The sequence below is a fragment of the Balaenoptera acutorostrata genome, chromosome 8 (genome assembly GCF_949987535.1).
Source record: "Balaenoptera acutorostrata chromosome 8, mBalAcu1.1, whole genome shotgun sequence".
In the NCBI taxonomy this organism is placed as follows: Eukaryota; Metazoa; Chordata; class Mammalia; order Artiodactyla; family Balaenopteridae; genus Balaenoptera; species Balaenoptera acutorostrata.
In genome coordinates this window covers 43,320,498-43,341,263 of record NC_080071.1, presented here as the reverse complement: position 1 = coordinate 43,341,263, position 20,766 = coordinate 43,320,498, and the positions used below count along the sequence as shown (strand labels likewise).

General features: G+C 33.9%; 1 protein-coding gene across 2 annotated transcripts in view; it reads left to right on the top strand.

The window, feature by feature from the left end:
* NCKAP1 (NCK associated protein 1) overlaps nucleotides 1-17,470 on the top strand; it is a 95,741-nt gene extending 78,271 nt beyond the window's left edge. For both annotated transcript variants that reach the window (XM_057551081.1, XM_007190372.2), the window contains exons 24-31: nucleotides 3,384-3,477; nucleotides 8,989-9,071; nucleotides 9,524-9,604; nucleotides 11,628-11,721; nucleotides 14,197-14,313; nucleotides 14,899-15,008; nucleotides 16,099-16,188; nucleotides 17,229-17,470. In XM_057551081.1, coding sequence (XP_057407064.1) covers nucleotides 3,384-3,477; nucleotides 8,989-9,071; nucleotides 9,524-9,604; nucleotides 11,628-11,721; nucleotides 14,197-14,313; nucleotides 14,899-15,008; nucleotides 16,099-16,188; nucleotides 17,229-17,345 — 786 coding nt within the window. In that variant the 3' untranslated portion in view covers nucleotides 17,346-17,470. The remainder of the gene's footprint in view (nucleotides 1-3,383; nucleotides 3,478-8,988; nucleotides 9,072-9,523; nucleotides 9,605-11,627; nucleotides 11,722-14,196; nucleotides 14,314-14,898; nucleotides 15,009-16,098; nucleotides 16,189-17,228) is intronic.
* The last annotated feature ends 3,296 nt before the right edge of the window (nucleotides 17,471-20,766 follow it).

Here is a 20,766-nt window from a genome sequence, read left to right as displayed (position 1 = left end):
CTCTTGTTATCAAGCCCAAGTCTTCCTTTCTATGCCACTGCCTACAATTTCTGAGTCCTACCTAGGCCCTGAGGCTTCCATTAGCTTGCCTTCTGCATAGTATCTCCCCTGCAGGAACTTAACTGCTCAAATTTCTCTTCCCCACTTATTCTTTGCTCCAGTTTTCATCTTCTAGAATTTTGTTGGCATCTCTCATTAGGTCTTCTTTCTTCTGTTGTTTCCTTTGTTACCAAAGATTTATGCCTTTTTATTTTTTTCCTATCACTTCAGTGTATTTCTGGAAGAAGCAGAGTTTAGACATGCATATAGAGTTCTCTACATTTAGCCAGCACTTCCATGTAGTCTACATACTTGTTTGAACATTTCTATAGGACAAATTTCTGAAAGTGGATCAAAGAATATGTACATTTACATTTTTTTCTGATATTGTCAAATATCCCTCAGTAAAGATTATAACTCACACTCTCCATATTAGAGCATGATGATGCTGATATAGCATTTTAATCTTTATGAAATTAGTGAATACAGTGTTTTGGGAGGAATTACAGTATATTTAAGATAGTTCTGTAATATCTTAGCTTTTAATTTTCTCTATTTTTATTTTTTATATTTAACCTAAACTGACATAAACTAAATATTATGTGGCTGCATCTTCTTTTTATCTTAAAAATTACCTTAATTGATTGTTTCAGTTCCTGTTTTAGCTGAGGACCTTTTTATTTTAGAGTAAATTTGTGGGCCAATTAAAAAAAAGGAAAGCTTCTTTATATTTAATGGTTGTGAGTAAATCGGGTGTCAGACATAGTCAACACTATGCACATGTACTAATGATAAAACGTGCTTATTACTTTCTGGAGAAGAAAACAACCAGTGTCTCCATTCCTACTAAAATTCTTGGGGTGTTTCCTTTGGAGTTGTGCCCATCGAGTCAACTTCTTCCAGTCTTGCCAGTTCTTTCAGTTCTTCTAGTTCTTCAGAGTCCTAGAAGGATGAAGTAAGAAATTTAAATATGAATTGTGCCAAGAATTTAACACTTTCTAACAGAAAACCAACAGTTTTTTTAGTGGTCTTGATTCGTTTCACTTGATTAGTCTCAGTTTGTTTCAGACTATTTAGTTATAATTCCTAGTTCCAGCATTTGGGCCATTTGTCAGAGATATTAATCAATGGCTTTAAATGTATAGAAAGCTCTGTTTCAGGGTGCAATCGAGGGAGAAAAGAAATGTATATAAACTGTACTTTTAAGAGGAGACATCATTAACTTTTTTTTTAAGAGTAATGTGCAAACAGATACTTCGGGGTAATCGTTCTTAAAGCATGGTCCCCAGATCAGCAGTGGCAGCCTTGCCTTGGATCTTAATAAAAATGCACAAGTTTTGGTTCTACCTAAGACCTGCTGAATCAGAACCTGTGGAGCTAGAGCCCAACAAGTCCTCCAGATCATTCTGATGCACACTGAAGATTAACAACCATTTCTTTAGGGATTAAGAGCGTGGATTTTAAAATCAAGCATACCTGAATTCAAATTCCAAATTCCACTGTTAATATCTATAACTTTGGGCAAGTTATCTAACTTCTCTGAGCCTTAGTTTTCTCAGTTGTAAAATTGGACTGTCACCTCCCTCATTTGGATCAGGGTAAATGGGATTGTTTGTAAATTGCCTAGTAGAGGAGCTTAAAAATGATTACAGAATCTTACTATTAAACATATACAATAATTTATTGATTCTAAAACAATTATCCTATATTAGCATTTCTGAAGTTATACGTCTTATATGATTAGAAAACATTGTGTCAGTTTTAATTAGTAGAGTTTTTTTCTTTTTTTAAAAAATTTATTTATTTAATTTATTTATTTTTGGCTGCATTGGGTCTTCGTTGCTGTGCCCAGGCTTTCTCTAGTTGCGGCGAGTGGGGGCTACTCTTTGTTGCGGTGCGCTGGCTTCTCATTGCGGTAGCTTCTCTTGTTGCGGAGCACAGGCTCTACACGCGCGGGCTTCAGTAGTTGCAGCGTGCAGGCTTCAGTAGTTGCGACACGCGGGCTCAGTAGTTGTGGCTTGCAGGCTCTAGAGTGCAGGCTCAGTAGTTGTGGTGCACTGGCTTAGTTGCTCCGCGGCATGTGGGATCTTCCCGGACCAGGGCTCGAACCCACGTCCCCTGCATTGGCAGGCGGATTCTTAACCACTGTGCCACCAGGGAAGCCAGAGTTTTTTTCTTAATGGCACATTAGATAATGGTACATTTAAAATTCATTGCTGTCTTTGATTCACTGATAACATGATATTATGTTCAAGGTGCGTGAGCACAGTCAAGGTTGAGCATATATTTGAGTGTATATTAATTGATGGGACAAGTATTGAATTGGTCTCAGAGAGAGCAGGTAGTCTAATTAGACACTGTAGAAGTTGAATTTAGCAAATAAATGTGACTGGAGCTGAACATCTGAATGAGAGCATAAACAGAAATGATCTCAAGTGGAACATAAGCAAAATTCATACTAGTATAGGAAAAATTACTTTTATAGATTTTCCATGTAGTTTTCCATGCTCCCCTTAAATCAGTTGTCATCAGCCTTTGGCTTGTAACACAACCACTATGGCACTTTAACAATATGCTTGCTACATACATCTCCACACCCAGACCTGCTGAATTGAGATATCCAGGCTTTCCAAATACATATATCCACTATCTCTGTCAGAATAAAATTAATTATATTTGTTTGAGTTATAATTTTTAAATGAAATTACTTTTCCAGTACTCCTTTTAAGAAAAGCATTGTTTAATGAGTTATACTTTTCTTAATTAGCTATCCTTCACTCTCTTCCCTCTCTTCTCTTCCCTTTTCTCACTGGTCCCTGAAAAAGGAGGTAGATAGTTGACATTTCTATTTTGTGCTAGGGAACATTGCTCTGTTCTCTGTGAAGTGGTACCATATCCCTACAAGTTTTTCTCCCTCTGATTTTATATATATATATATATCCAATGATGAATTCTAGGCTATCTTTAGCCAGCTTTAACTTTAGCAAGTTCTTTTTATTTTCGTTGGAATTTATTGCTCTCTATATCCACTTCAGTGTCTGCTTTTTATTATTGGTGCTGTTCTGTGTCTAAGCAGAAGATAATCCTTTATCCTACTACTTATCTTTATTGCTTTTTCCTGAACTCCTCCCTTCTTGAATTTGCAAACTGAAGGAAAACATTAATTTTATATAAATAATTTTAAAATTCTTTTGTGAAAACAATAACAAAAACATAGCATAGAGCATCTAGATTTCATGTATTATTTTTCCTACTTGCTAGATTGTAATTTCCAAGCATGTTCTTATCTCATCAACATAAGGAGGTCTATGCCTGACCTAGGATCTTTCTTTTCTTTTCTTTAGAAACTTGTGGTGGAGAATGTTGATGTGCTAACACAAATGAGGACCAGCTTTGACAAACCCGACCAGATGGCTGCACTCTTTAAAAGATTATCGTGTGGGTAACTCATGATACTTTTTATAAGCATTACGAACACCTTGACACTCAGTATTTAGCTTTTGCTCAAATTTTATAAATATAAATATAAGTAGTAAGTTATGAAAAGTACTCTTCAGTAATGAGGAGAACTGGAAAATTTTTGCAGTGAAAGGATCTTTTAAGTGAATGGCTTACCTGTTTCATAATTTTTTTTTCTTTTCCATACTCTTAGTACCATGTGTCAAATATTTGATATCATTATCAATTAGTTCATGAACCCATTAAATTAAATACAATAAATCTATATTAATTTAGACTAAAGGAGATTTAACTTTTGAGTCTGTAATTTTCTGAAAATCAACTTTATCGAGGTATTGCTTATGTAAGTAAAATGCACACGTTTAAGTGAATGGTGTGATGGATTTTGACAAATGTTGTATACATCCACATAACCATTACCACAGTCAAGAGGCAGAGCAGTCCCATCACCTCAGAAAGCTTCTCATGACTCTTTGTAGTCAGTTTCACACCCCTAGACAGTGACTGGTCTGATTTCTATCACTGTAGATTAAATTTGCCTGTTCTAAAACTTCATATAAACAGAATCACACAGTATATACTCTTTCGTATATATTGTTGAGATTCACCCCTCTGTGTTAAGTGAATCAGTAGTTTGTTCCTTTGTATTGCTAACTAGTATTCATTGCATGAAAACCTGAGCCTACAACTTAAAAAAATGTCTTCTTGATACTGATTCTTTGTGGGAGATATGTGAAATAGCAGTGAATCTTAAGTGTTTATTAAAGTATGTTTAGCCAAGTACCTATTTTAGATGTACTTGAATTAATTTCATTTGATTTTTGTCCTTGAACTCAAAGTTATAATTAAAAATTATTTTAAAGTCATACTTACTGATTCATTCAAAAGCCTTTACAACATTAAAAATTTAGTGAAATTCTAAATTAAATATTCTCTGTATTTGAGAAAACCAGAGTTTATTTTCCCAAATAAAAAATAACCCTGAAGTAAATTAAAGATGCATATATTTTATATACTTCCCCTTTGATGTTTTTCTTTTAAATGTTTTGCAGCTATATCAAATTTTATAAAACTATAAAATGATTTAGAGAATCGCTTTATTAGGCCATCTTATCCTGCTTTTAAAAATACAAACTTTGGGACTTCCCTGATGGTGCAGTGGTTAAGAATCCGCCTGCCAATGCAGAGGACACGGGTTTGAGCCCTGGTCCGGGAAGATTCCACATGACATGGAGCAAGTCTGTGTGCCACAAATACTGAGCCTGCACTCTAGAGCCCATGAGCCACAACTACTGAGCCCTTGTGCCACAAGTACTGAAGACTGTGCACCGCAACTAGAGAAAGCCCACACGCAGCAACAATGACCCAACGCAGCCAAAAAATAAATGAATAAAAAAATACAAAATTATTTAATAAAAATTACACTGAAAGGGGGAAAAGTCAAGTTTACTGTATGGAACTTTAAAAAATGAAATTAAAAAAATGAAAAAGGAAAGATTGACTTGGTAGCATTATAGGGAGGAGGAGTGTGAATAAATACTTAGTAAGGGGACTTCCCTGGTGGCGCTTAGGAATCCACCTGCCAATGCAGGGAACCCAGGTTCTATCCCTGGTCCAGGAAGATCCCACATGCCGCGGATCAACTAAGCCCATGCACCACAACTACTGAGCCTGTACACCACAACTACTGAAGCCCGCGTGCTGCAACTACTGAGCCCGCATGCTGCAACTGCTGAAGCCTGTGTGCCTAGAGCCCATGCTATGCAACAAGAGAAGCCACTGCAATGAGAAGCCTGTGCACCACAACTAGAGAAAGCCCATGCACGGCAACGAAGACCCAACGCAGCCAAAAATAAATTAAAAAAAAATTTTTTTCAAATCTTAGTAGGATATTATTTTTTAAATCCCTATCTGATCTCTTTTGTTCATTGTTTTTCTTTTTAACATCTTTATTGGAGTATAATTGCTTTACAATGGTGTGTTAGTTTCTGCTTTATAACAAAGTGAATCAGCTATACATATACATATATCCCCATATCCCCTCCCTCTTGCGTCTCCCTCCTACCCTCCCTATCCCACCCCTCTAGGTGGTCACAAAGCACCGAGCTGATCTCCCTGTGCTATGTGGCTGCTTCCCACTAGCTATCTATTTTACATTTGGTAGTGTATATATGTCCATGACACTCTCTCACTTCATCCCAGCTTACCCTTCCCCCTCCCGGCATCCTCGAGTTCATTCTCTACGTCTGCGTCTTTATTCCTGTCCTGCCCCTAGGTTCTTCAGAACCATTTTTTTTCCTTTTTTTTTTTTGGATTCCATATATATGTGTTAGCATACGGGTATTTGTTTTTCTCTTTCTGACTTACTTCACTCTGTATGACAGACTCTAGGTCCATCCGCCTCACTACAAATAACGCAATTTCGTTTCTTTTTATGGCTGAGTAATATTCCATTGTATATATGTGCCACATCTTCTTTATCCATCTGTCAATGGACACTTAGGTTGCTTCCATGTCCTGGCTGTTGTAAATAGTTCTGCAATGAACATTGTGGTACATGACTCTTTTTGAATTATGGTTTTCTCAGGGTATATGCCCGGTAGTGGGATTGCTGGGTGTATGGTAGTTCTATTTTTAGTTTTTTAAGGAACCTCCATACTGTTCTCCATAGTGGCTGTATCAATTTACATTCCCACCAGCAGTGCAAGAGGGCTCCGTTTTCTTCACACCCTCTCCAGCATTTATTGTTTGTAGACTTTTTGATGATGGCCATTCTGACTGGTGTGAGGTGATACCTCATTGTAGTTTTGATTTGCATTTCTCTAATGATTAGTGATGTTGAGCATCCTTTCATGTGTTTGTTGGCAATCTTCTGTTCATTGTTATACTATATACTTATGTTTTCTAGTATGTTTTACTTTATTATTATTTTTATTATTTTTCACATTTCTTTAATTTTTAAATACTCATTTGATCACCCAACTGGCCTTAACCCTACTTAATTTCATGCTAATAAACAACATTTTGACTGTGTCATCTGGTTAGAAGCAACTAATCCACTGCAGTGTTCAATGCATGTTTACTGTTACTTTAACTCTTCTACTCGTGGATTTGAAACAAAATCTTTTTTGTGATTTGGAAAAAGAAAAGATCTGCTTGAGAGTGACTTATCTAGGGGAATAGAGAAAGCTATGCTTTGAGTTGAACTGTTTTCCAGAATACTCTCTTTTGTCTCTGATCTCTTCTTTACCTTTGTGCTGCCTTTATCCCACATACAGAAATTGATTTACTTTTGTAGCAGTTTGATTTTCATAGTCAACAAACACATTCTTTTAAATACCCTAAAAAAGAGAAAGCAATATAATTTATTAAAAGTAGCTCTGGGGAATTCCCTGGAGGTCCAGTAGTTAGGTACTTTCACTGCCATGGCCCGGATTCAGTCCCTGCTTGGGGAACTCAGATCTTGCAAGACACGTGGTGCGGCCAAAAAAAAAGAAAAGTAGCTCTGAATTGGGAGACAATCTGAAATTAATTTTTAATTTTTCGGAATTTCTGACTATGTGACTTGAGCAAATTTATTTTATGTATTAAAACAATAAGTTAAACAAGATTTCTTAATGTGAAGTTTCTCAGAACTTTTAATATATTGTTATTGTGCATATTCAAGAGGAGGTTATAGATACAGTCTTTGCAAACTTCATTAAATTCTGAGTAACATCCTTTGGGAAGTATATGATTATATCACACTACTTATTTTCTGATTGTTCACCTTATTCTCTGCATTCTTTTTTCTGGGTTTGCTGTCTTGTTTTTTGGACTGGAATGCCCTTTTGTTCTCACTCCTCCTTTATGCCCATAAATTGGATGACATATTCTCAGAGAAATATTTTCTTTTACCCTCATTTCTTCTCTCCTTATCTGGATAGTAACAACTTTCTAGTCTCATTTCTTGAATAACCATTTTATTGAACATCTTCTAGTCTTCTGGGTCTTAAGCACTCTGCTGAGTGCCATAGATAGATAAAAAGATTAATAAGACTTTGCTCCTGTGGAATTTATAACATATTTGTGCCTTACATCATTTTGTTAACACTCTGTTTTAATTCTCATCACATTTGGCTTATATTTATGCCTTTCCATGTGTATTAATAAAAGATGCTTATGGTAAAGGTTTAAACAAACCACACAGGAGGTAGAAAGTCAAAACAAAATTCTCTCCATTCCTACTTCTCAAAGGTGTAGCTACAGTTAACAGTTTTCTATACATCTGTCAAGAAATTTATTATGTATATACAAATATGTGTGTGTGTGTATATATGTGTATACATATATACCTTCTCTCATATAAATAAGATCATATTTTCTTAGTTTTCTTGACCATCCATTTAGACTGTTATTAAGGTCTAGATTATTATTTTGTTTATGTTTGCTTTCTTATTATATAGTACAATGACTTGTATATAGGGAGTAATTCAATAAATTTTGGCTTTTTAAAATACAAAGGTATTGATCCTTCTAATTCTAATCTCTCTTGATTTTATTTAACCAAGTTTTGATATTGAATATAATAGCAATAAATTTCAGAACAATGTTCTCTAACCAAAATGTAAGTGATCAAATCCATTCATAGTCTTCAGAAACCTGGTCTTACTGCTTATGATCTCAATAGTCATTTTTTGTTTCTGGACTCTCTAGACCTCAACAACTTAATTTAGCATCTCCAAGTTCCAGGGCCAGTTGATTTTTTTTTTTTTTTTGGCTGCGTCGGGTCTTAGTTGCGGCACACGGGATCTTCGTTGAGTCATGTGGCATCTTTTGTTGCGGTGCGCTGGCTCCTCATTGTGTCACGTGGGCTTCTCTCTAGTTGTGGCATGCAGGTTTTTTCTCTCTAGTTGTGGCACGTGGTCTGCAGAGCACGCGGGCTGTGTAGTTTGTGGCGTGTGGGCTCTTTCATTGAGGTGTGTGAGCTCAGTAGTTGTGGTGCACGGGCTTAGTTGCCCGGAGGCGTGTGGGATCTTAGTTCCCCGGAGGCGTGTGGGATCTTAGTTCCCTGACCAAGGATTGAGCCCTCATCCCCTGCATTGGAAGGTGGATTCTCTACCACTGGACCACCAGGGAAGTCCCGCCAGTTGATTTTTGAGGATCCACTCTGATCAGCTTCTTCTTTTTCCCCTAGTCTCTCTCTCCTTCCTCCTATCACTACCATTAATGTGATAGGATTATACAGGTGGCTACTTGCATGATTGTTTCAGGATTCTGATGAACCATCTAAACCATTTTAAAGAACAGAGTGTACTCCACTGGAAGTAAACTATAATTTCCTAATTTTAATATCAGTTTTCAGTACCCTTGCCTCTTTAATCATTGGTTGTAATCAAATTATTTTTAATTGTGCCTTTTATCATGGGGATTTTATGACTAAGAGTTTTCTCCATGGTTAAGAAAGAATCCAATTCACTCTCTTCTTTTCTCCCCTTCCTTCAAATTTAGCTGTTGACAGTGTCTTGAAGAGGATGACAATAATTGGTGTAATTTTATCCTTCCGATCATTGGCACAAGAAGCACTTAGAGATGTAAGAAACCATTATGAGTACATATCCTATAGCCAAATAATCCTTTTTAATTTCCCAGAAATTTAAAAGTAACTTTAAAAATTTATAGTTGGCAGTAATATAATTAAAATTCCAGTTTTCATAGTTTATATGAAATAAAGCATATAAAAATTATAGTTACTTAAACTCATTTTTTGTTTTGGTATTGAAATTTAGGGGATATAACTTGCCTGAATATTGTGCTACTTTTTCAACCTTTTTCTTCATTAGAACATTTTCCATTTTGATTATACTTGGTTTGGCATCAAATACATTCTGTTTATGTGTATTGTAGTACTTTAGAAAATCACTTGAAAATAGACAAAGTAAAATAATTTTATGCAAACTAGAAGTAATTGAATGATAATATCTCATAAGTTTAGAGGTTGCTTTTTAAAAATAATTCTGCATTCTTAATTTGTTTTCCTGCCTAGGTCTTGTCCTACCACATTCCTTTTCTTGTCAGTTCAATTGAAGATTTCAAGGATCACATTCCAAGGGAAACTGATATGAAGGTAATAAAACTTCTATTTGGATTTTACAGTTTCTAAAAATGACATATTTAACTTACATATGAAGTAAAATTTAATAAATCCTAAGCTACTATAAAGTTTATATTTTAGAGTGATGGGTTAGCATGCTTGCCTTTGAAAATGCGTCTTAGAGAGCTCAGCACCAAAATACTATATAGGCATTTTGAAAGTCAATCTTCCTTGATCACCTATAGCAATGTAAAATGGGTTAATATCAATCACCTTTTCCTTAAACTGATAGCTATTTATACATGGTCATAAGCAGAATGAAAAAGGTAAGCCAGTGAAATGAGAGTTGTTTTGTTTTAAATAAAGCTAATTTCAGTTTTTAAAAATTGATGTTAAAAAGTCTTATAAAAGGATGTTAATTATAGGCTATAATTTTTAAAATTAGTATCCTGTTTTAAACAAATAAATATAAGAAGGTTGGTAGCCTTACCAGAGTCCACAGGTTTTGTTTGTTTTGTAAATTTATTGATCATGAAATACAGCCACTGATTTAATCCCAGCAAAGATTTACCAGTGGTTACACATCTAGTAAGTGACCTATCATATCTATATTTTCTAAACTTTCATGTTTCTTGGAAAGATTATTTTCTGTTTTGCATATTTTGAAAAGCTCTGACTTGAAAAAGTTATTTCTAAACTTTTTGTATGGCGTTCAAGTCTCAAATTTATTTTTGAGGCTTATCTTCCATTACTTGTTCCATCCTTCTCTTGCTCTCTTCACTTTCTTACTCTATCCCTCTCTTCCATTGGGTCCTGTAAGATGACCAAATCTTGTTGTGTGCATTCTCACATTTTCTACTTTGTTCTCTAATTTATTCTTCCTGAAAATCCTGGCTTCTTCTATTTTTGCCTTTTGAAATCCTGCTCATCTGTTAATGCCTGATTCAATTGCCATCTTCTAAGAAATATTGCTGGATCCCCAAGTGATCATTTCATCTCTTCTTTCTTCTTTTTTTTTAGTATTATCAGAGAACTTTTTGTGTGTTCATTGTGGAATTAAATATATTCTGCCTTGTATTATAGTTGTGTTTTTACACTTAAATTTATACTAGATTGTAAACTTTTGTTGTTGTAACATCCAGGCTAACCAATTATGTAGGTAGTTTTTTGTTGTTTTTTGTTTTGTTTTTTTTTTAAGTTTTGGCTGCGTTGGGTCTTCGTTGCTGTGTGCGGGCTTTCTCTGATTGCGGTGAGCAGGGGCTACTCTTCGTTGCGGTGCAAGAGCTTCTCACTGCAGTGGCTTCTCTTGTTGCGGAGCACGGGCTCTAGGCGCACGGGCTTCAGTAGTTGTGGCGCACCGGCTTAGTTGCTCTGCGGCATGTGGGATCTTCCCAGACCAGGGATCAAACCTGTGTCCCCTGCATTGGCAGGTGGATTCTTAACCACTGTGCCACCAGGGAAGTCCCATGTAGGTAGTTTTTAACTGAGTTATTGAGCAGAGTATCCGTGAAATCCATATATGATACCAAAAAAAATTAGTCATTTGAAATTGCTTTATCAGGTTTTAAATTAGTACTCCTTTAAAAATCTATTATAATAAGTAATTTACTGTATTTATAGATACAATATGATTAGGCATTGAGCCACTATAATTTTTAATTAAACAAGTATGGACATAAAACGTAAGGCCAGTAATTTTGATTCACTTTTGTTCTTTTTTTCATATCTGTTGGTTTGATCTTGATCTTACACTTATGCTTCCAAGAAAAATAATAGCTTTAGAATGATTCTGTTGGAATTCCCACAGAAAGTATACAAGTTTTGTTTGGCTTAGTAGTGTCAAGTTATAATCAGCAGTGCACACACACAAAATACTAAATCAGCTTGTTTAGTGAAGTTAGTTGTGCTGTAGTTCCTTCTACAGCCAATTTTCTGAAATTCTCCAGTGTTCTTGTAGGCAGACTCTAATTTAAACACTATACCTTTTCTTACTAAAGTGAGATTTCTCAGAAATTTGTTAGAATATTTCTTACTCTATAATTCTTATATTTTTTAGGTTGCAATGAATGTATATGAATTGTCATCAGCTGCTGGATTACCTTGTGAGATTGATCCTGCCTTGGTGGTAGCTCTTTCCTCACAAAAATCAGGTAAAATGCATTAGTAATTATGTAGTAGTCTTAGTAAATAACCAGGACAACACAGATATAGGTGTGATACTTACCTATTTGTTCAACTTCCTGCTTTATATCAAGGGTTTTCTTTGTTTGTTGTACATACAGATTAGATATTTAAGTCATAAGACTGTATGAGGTTATTAAGCCCATTTAGTGTGCAGAAATGAAGAGGATCAGAGTCTGACTCCTGGTACACTCTCAAGTTTAAGAGTTCAGGGAGAAGAGGAAGAACTACTAAAAGAGAAACTTGAGAAGGAAGGATCTGTGAAGGAGAAGAAAAACCAGGAAAGAATCGCTTCGAGGAGAGTGGAAAGGGAATGATCAGCTATGTAGAATTAATACGTGTGACAAGAGCAGTGTCAGTGGAGTCTTAGAGGCAAAAGGCTCATTAAAGAGGGCTTAGGAGAAAACAAATTAGAGATAATGAGTATAAAACAACTCTCTTACAGAGTTTTACTGTAAAAAGGGGAGTGAAGAAATAAAATTATAGTAGCGGGAGGCAAGAGTAAAATCAAGAGAAGGATATTTTTCAGATGGGGAAATAATAGCATTTGTATGCTGATGGAGATGGTCTAATAGATAGAAGCATTGTTATCTAGAAAAGGGTGTCCTGGGAATTCCCTGGCAGTCTAGTGGTTAGGACTCAGCTGTTTCACTGCCAGGGCCAGGGTTCAATCCCTGCTTGGGAAACTAAGATCCCGCAAGCTGCTATGCAGCCAAACAAACAAATAAGTAAAATGTATAGAAAAATAGAAAAGGGTGTCCTATATTAATTGGACTAGAGCTACTTACCATAAAGAGTCTGTGCATTATTATGTAATATTAAACATTCAAAATATTTTAAAATCAGCCCTTTGAAATGTGGTACACAGAATTCTCTAGATATTTCTAGATTTTTCTACAAAGTAAAAACATTTCATCTGCTTCTGGTACTAAAATACCTTCCCCTACTTCCTTGGATGTAACATGGTGTCTGACTGAGTTCATCAGTTCTTTTTTGATTTGACATTACTTTTGTTTCATCATTCATGCAGTATGTTAATTATAGTCACATGGATAATTACTATAATTACTTGATTTGCCACAGCTATATTTTTCATAATCAGCCAGATTTTTTTTTTCCTGAAATATAGTTGATTTATAGTGTTGTGCCAATCTCTGCTGTACAGCAAAGTGACTCAGTTATATACATACAGACATTCTTTTTTTTATATTCTTTTCCATTGTGGTTTATCACAGGACATTGAATATAGTTCCCTGTGTTATACAGTAAGACCTTGTTGTTCATCCATCCTGTATATAATAGTTTACATCTGCTAATCCCACACTCCCAGTCCTTCCCTTCCCCACCCACCTCCCCCTTGGCAACCGGAAGTCTGTTTTCTATGTCTGTGAGTCTATTTCTGTTTTGTGGATAGGTTGATTTGTGCCATATTTTAGATTCCACATATAAGTGATATCATAAGGTATTTGTCTTTCTCTTCCTGACTGACTTCACTTAGTATAATAATCTCTAGTTACATCTGTGTTGTTGCAAGTGGCATCATTTCGTTCTTTTTTATGGCTGAGTAGTATTCCATTGTATATATGTACCACATCTTCTTTATCCATTATCTGTTGATGGACATTTAGGTTGTTTCCATGTCTTAGCTATTGTGAATAGTCATGACCAGCCAGATTTTTAAAATATATTCTGGCTCTTTTCTTATGTTCAATTCTTAGTTATATGTGTTGATAAATAGTAAGGTGACTAGACGTTCCCAGGTACCAGATAAGTGAAGTACATAGATAACCCACAATTTTAGTATATGGATACAATAAATATTTTAGATAAATTATTTTACAATAAATATTTAAAACCTTAGGACAATACTAGTTATATTCATTTATGACTGGTTTCTCCTGTCTTCTAAAATGGAGAGGTTAGAAATCCAGTCTTTCCACATTTATCTCTTTTTAATGGTACATTTCACTTATATCTATTTTAGAAAAAAAACTTAAGAGTTTTTTGGATGATTTTGCAGAGTAAGTTATGACATAATTTTCTATGCTGAAACATAGAATTTTCCTATAAAGTAATTTATTATTAGTTTTCAATTAGGAAATTTTAGGATTCCAGTTATTCTAAACGTATTTTTAGTCCTGTAACTAAAACTGTATTTAGTTACAGGACTAATATTTTTAAACCTTACAGTTTAAAAAAAATTTTTTTTGCTTCATTGTTTTATTAGAGGTCCTTGAAATATGCCTGAGGACTTGATAATAGCCAATAGTAATGTGTTTTATTTCTATTCATTCTGTATTTCTTGTAACAAAATTGTAATCAGTTCTATAGAGACTCAGTAAAATACACAAAAATTAAAATGTGCTTTTTCTGGTTTAGATGATCAACTCTTAACTAATCTTGACAGAAATACCTTGACTTTATTTTTAATTTTTATCCCTTAGAAAACATAAGTCCAGAAGAAGAATATAAAATTGCCTGCCTCCTAATGGTCTTTGTGGCAGTTTCTTTGCCAACACTGGCCAGTAATGTGATGTCTCAGTATAGCCCTGCTATAGAAGGTAATAGTGGTTTAAAATTGTTTTGGCACTGGAAAAGTTATGAGTTTTGACATAGTAGGTACTTTTCAAGTAATTGATTTTTTTAATAATAAAAAGTGGGTTAAGTTCTGCCGCTTACTAGTTGTATAACCTTGAATAGTCAGTTTTTCTTTTTCTAAGCCCCAGTTTCGTATACACATATGGAATGTGTATATGTGAGCCTGTGGGTGCCTGAATGTGTGTGTGGAAGGGGATAGTGAAGGGAGTATCCAACTCTTAGGATTATTTTAAGGATTGAATGAGGAAATGTTTGTAAAGCAGCTAAGCACTTATTTTTTAAGTTTCCAAGACAATATAAAACTGATATATGGTTTCTTTTAGGGGTTTGAAAATGTGCCTGTTTAATACAGATATAATTATTTGTCGTTCTCTTCTACACTGTTTTTAAAAGCACTAGTTCTCATGAAAGTGAAGGGAGAGCAAGCAAGGCAGGTTATGCTTCAGCTCTGTTTTTAATCATGCCACTATTTATGTAGATTATGAAGTCATTAAAGATTTGATATTTTGGAATCACACAAACTACAAACCCTATTTGCGCTTTCTCAGGGCACTGCAACAACATACACTGCTTGGCCAAAGCCATCAACCAGATCGCTGCAGCTTTGTTTACAATTCACAAGGGAAGCATTGAAGATCGGCTTAAAGAATTTCTGGCGGTGTGTATAATCAAACAAAACTCATGACAATTTTTAGAGAAAATAAAAAATCGTAACTATGAAGTGTAACAAAATAAATTCTCTTAATTAATTAATTTATTTTTGGAATAAGGAATAAGTAAAGATAGGGCATTAAAGTCAAGGAGCAGTTAGTTTAGCATTTTTTCCTTTGACTTAGAAGTCTCTCATTTCTAGAGCTCTGCAATGTGACTTTTTTTTCTAAGCTGATGGTTGGACTGCCCTAGAATTTTGCCTAGAGTTTGAAAGAGGAAAAAACAAAACAAAGGAAAATTGAGGCAAAGGATGAATGTATCCCTCTAAAAGGATGTATTTTACTTATTTCCATTTATTTGGAGGAAGACTGTTAATGGAAACAAACTCAAAAGTAAGAATACTATTCACTGCCAAAAGAGGGTAGTAGTGCTAACTCTAGCCTCATGAAGTATAGCTTTTAGTTTCTATGGTAGTGTAGCTCTTTCTTCCCTTTATCAACTTACCTTTTTCATATTTTAATTAAAAGAAAGATGCACTGTGATATAAAGAACACTAGAATATTTGCTTCTTTTTAAGTTATAAATCCTGTTAGCTTTAAAAATATTTTTTTTTTATTTTTAAAGTAAACGTACTAGCAAACTAACTTGAGGACAAAATAACATCTATTTCAAAGAAAACAGTATTAAGAGTTAAAATTTTTCTTTTCATTTTCTTTATTTCCTTTATTTAAGACTTAATGTCTTAATCTCATTGTGGTCCTATTAATTCAAACTCAACGTGAAATTTTCTTCTTATTTGGGAATTAAAAAATATAGTTAATACAGTTACTGGGAAGAGAAAAAGCAATTTAAATCGTTTTTTAAAAAAGACCTGTTCTGAAAAAAATCAGTTTTAAAGACCAATAAGAATATTTGATTATATTTATTATCTTTGTATCTGTTTATACCTTAATAGCTCTTAAATTGTTGCTTGAATGTAAAGAACTTAAGCTCACCTTATGATGGAAATGTGTTGCAAGTTGAAGCATACTGAAAATAAGTGGTGAACATTTTATTTTAAAAAACTTATTTATTTAAAATGTATGTATACTTTTAAGCTTGCATCCTCCAGTCTACTGAAAATTGGCCAGGAGACAGATAAAACAACAACAAGAAATAGAGAATCTGTTTATTTACTGCTAGATATGGTAAGTCTTATCTTATTTTAATTTTTGCTAACAACAAAAAAGTTCCAGTCATTCCTGATAGTCTTTTCTTGATATTTCAGTCATTAAATTATAATAAGAGCTGATATATATTTTTTTTAAACATCTTTATTGGGGTATAATTGCTTTACAATGGTATGTTAGTTTCTGCTTTATAACAATGATGTATTTTTTTGACCATTTATATTCACTCCACCCAAGCCACACACTTTCTAATAATTGCTAAATAGACTGATATCACTTGTATTTTACCATATGGTAATCACATCAGAAAACAACAGAATAAAAGATCACCATTACCTATAGAGTATTCTTTTATGAATAGTTTTTCAACCTATTGGGAAACACTCAGGCTTTATATTTTCCTAGTGTATCAGTTTGAACTCTTTTCCAAATTTTCTGTTTTTTGACTTCATCCCACCCATCTAATGACATTTCCTGTAATTTTCTGTGCCTCTTTAGTGCCTTCTCTTTACTGCCATGAAACCACCTGTGCTTGTTTCTACCATGTGATTCTTTCCTCACTTAGAATAATTTCCTTTATCTGCAGAGGTCTGTGTCTATCCTAATAATGATTCAGCGTACCTCGTAGCTCGACTCTTTTTTCAGATAGACTTTCTTGATTACTTTGGCCTATGTTAATTTTTCTTCTCTTTTGAACTCTCTGGAACTTAACAGCTTTCCACTTAATCGTAGATGGTCTCATGTTTGATTTGGCTTTTTAGCTTAGTGTTGGGTTCCAGTTAGACTTGATGATATGGACCACATTTTAAATGTGATATATTGTTGAGGGCAATGCAAGTGCTCAGTATTTCCTGTTGATTAATTGATTTAATTGAAAAGTAGTGATTTAAAATGTTTTGATAGCATACACTGTGGCACATTCGCATTTCAGATTTTAAAGTGAAAGGAAAATTTATGTCTATTCCCAATAACAGCAATATAAAATTATGCTTTACTAGTTGTCAGTAAATGTTCCCATTATAAGTAAGTTGAATTGATGCATTTTTGGAATTTTTCAGATTGTGCAGGAATCCCCATTCCTGACAATGGATCTTTTGGAATCTTGTTTTCCTTATGTCTTGCTGAGAAATGCATACCATGCTGTCTACAAGCAAAGTGTTACATCTTCTGCATAAAATATCTACTTATTGAAGACAAGCACGCATTTTTGTTGCCTCGGTTTTACCTGTAAACTGTGGAACTATTTTACCTTAAGGCCTGAAAAACAGTTTTGTGGATTATAATAAATTTCTTTCATACAGTTGTGTTTTCTGATCATTGGTTTCTTAATACCGTTGTACTTCAGTATACTTGGTTGATTTAGGTTGCACATTCACTGAATTCACTGAAATTATTTCAATTTAGAGTATCATTTGTTTGAAAAACATGCATTCTCTATGTTTTTGATATTTGATAATAGAAAAAAAAACCTTTGCTTGTTTATTTCTGAAAAAGAATTGTATTTAGTGATTATTTTAGATAGTGATATAGCATTCATCTGTGTGTAAATTATTTCATATAGGGAAGAGTTCTGACCTGTACCTATTATGGTTCTTATTGAAAACAAAACTGGATGTGCATTTCTGTGATGTTATGAATACATTTCTACTTTATTTTGAAACATTTGCCAAACTAATTACTATAACACTGTATAACATTAAAAATGTTAAAGGACTGCTTAGCATTAGAAGCAGACTGTGTCCCAAAATTCTAAAACAGCAGCAAATGTTGTTGCTTGTATAAAGCCTAATGATAATTTTTAGACTAATTTCCATGGTGCCCTGTTGGCATTAGCACTACCATTGAACCCTGCTGTATAATAAACAATCTTAGACATTTATCAACTGTTGATACAAATGTTAGTCCCTAACCACTTTTTATATGTTTTAAATTTTTGAAATTCAAGTGTACCTGCCATAACATAAAATAAACACTAGACTGTATCACATTTTGAATGATTTCTTTAATTTGGGATCCTCAGAAATTTACTCAGTAATATGAAAGTTTTCATTTAAACTTAGTTTAAAATAAACTTTAATTTATTCTAGGAATGTCTAAGTAGCATGTTGATACCAGGTCACCTATTATAAGATTTGTTTAAATGTTTTGAAAAACATTCCTCTAGAAAAAATGTTAAAATTAGAAAATAAAATTCCATAGCTTTTTTTTTGTGGGGGGTGCGGGTGTGCTCCCCAGATCTTAGTTCTCTGACCAGGGATCAAACCCGCGCCCCCTGCAGTGAAAGTGTGGAGTCCCAACCACTGGACCGCCAGGGAAGTCCTTCCATAACATTTTTTTAAAATTAAGAGCTAAAAGGAAACTTGTGTGCCATCAACTTGCTAATTTTATGTGTGAGCAAGTGGACAGATATATTTGAAAGATTGGGGGGAAAAATGGAATGAGCATAGAATTAGTGAAAATGTTGAGAACTACTGCATCAGTCAGTAATGAATGGGAAAGACGTAAAGGGCCTATTGCTTGGGAGTTGTCACGGAGGGCAGAGCAGCTCATTTAGTTTGAAAACTAACCAGATGTTTTGCTCTTTGATTGGCATTGTAAAGACTGTTTCTCAACAGCTGTGTATCTGGATATCGTATAGAGCTTCTGTTGTTCACAGCTTCTTATGTATACGCCCTGGTAACTCGTGTTAAGATAAAAGAAAACTCCTGTGAACTTAGTTACAATTTTCTGTTGTTCAGATACTGGGATGAAATTGAAGTGCCGCAAGATTATCATATTTCTATTTTGTGTATGATTTCTCCAGTCTGTATTTAAAGCAGGGAATAGTTGTCACTATCTGTTGAAAATTTCCAGTGGTTCCATGAGGATTTTCTAAAAGGGAAGGAATTTTTAAATGGAATGTTTTAAACTTGAAATAGCCTAAATACACAGGTAACAGTTGAAACTAAGATTAAGTGCTGTTTGCTTTGAAATATTAGGATCCTAGAGTGGTAATAACTTGTCGGTAATGATATCCTCGGAGGTATAGTAGGCATTTGAGTATGTACACTTTGATTGGAGTGATATGTTGAAGGGTATAAGGAGGTACATAAGACATAATTTACCCCTCTTCAGGCCAAGAAAAAAATCGTTCTTTTATAGTCGTGTGAAGTTTACCTTGCCCCAGTTTTTTCTCATATATTCAAACTGACTGACTGACTGGTGTCCTGTGTGATTGCTTTTTGCAGAGCCTTTCTACCTCCAAAAAATAAATTTAACATTTTAAAAAATAAAGTTAAAAGTAAATTGACTACTATTTTTAACATCTTGTTTTTCTTAACTTATTTTCTTCTGAATTTATACTACAACATACTGTTTTTATTGTTTTCTTAACAGTGATGTCATCATACCATGTATGCTTGCCTGTAATCTACTTATTTCACTCAAGTAGAAAAGGGTCTTTGATATTTATATTCTTTTTAAAGCCTTCATATATACCATAACTAGTTTTAACAGATTCATCTGGATGAACATTTAGACAGATTTCTTCTTTTTCATTACAGGCATACCTTGGAGATATTGTGGATTCAGTTCCAGACCACTACAATAAAGTGCATACCACAATAAAGCAAGTCACACGAATTTTTTGGTTTCTTGGTGCATATAAAAGTTATGTTTACACTGTACTGTAGTACGTTAACTGTGAAATAGTCTTATGTCTTAAAAAATGTACATACCTAAGTTTAAAATGTTTCATTGCTAAAATAATGCTAATCATCATCTGATAATGTGGGGTTGCTACCAGCATTCAATATACAAAAAATGCAGTATTTGTGAAGTGCAGTACAGCAAAGCGCAATAAAATGAAATATTCTTGTATTATAAATATATTGTATCTTAGTGAACTTGGATTATTATCTCCTTAGGATAATTTCTCACCAGTAAAATTGCTTGGTGGAAGGGTATATACATTTTAAACTTTGATACCTATTAAATTTCCCTCCAATAAGATTATATCAGTTTTAGTCCTGCAATTGTGTGAGGATAATTTCCTCCTATAAGTAAACTATATACCAGTTTTACTATTGTTGATGCATCTTTTCCTCCTTAAAAGATGAAACATAAATCTTGTTTTAATTTGCATACATTTGCTTATTAGTAAAGTAGAATATCTTTTTTTATGTTTACTGATTTTTATTTAGTGAATTATTCATTTTCATTCTTTTTGTTGTTTTCAAGTGGAGTGGTCAAAAGATTTTCTCTTAAAATACTAACTGAACACATTTGCATGTATAAGATTTTTTAGTGCATGTATTTAGGATTGAAAACACCCCCATACAATGTAGAGTATAGTGATATGACTATTAAAATATACTAATAGTGCATAGTAATTAAAGTTAGTGCACAGCTACTTTGATTACTGAATTTTAATTGACTTTTAGAGGTATAAAACATTTATTTCCAAATCCAAGTTAAGAACAGCATTGATATAAAAAGGGTATATACCTGTTAAAGACTGAAAAGATGTCCAGTTTAAATATATGAACTACAGAGTAGATTGAAATTATACCAAACTTCTAATTCCTTAATTCTAAATTTATACTATTAAATAAGTGT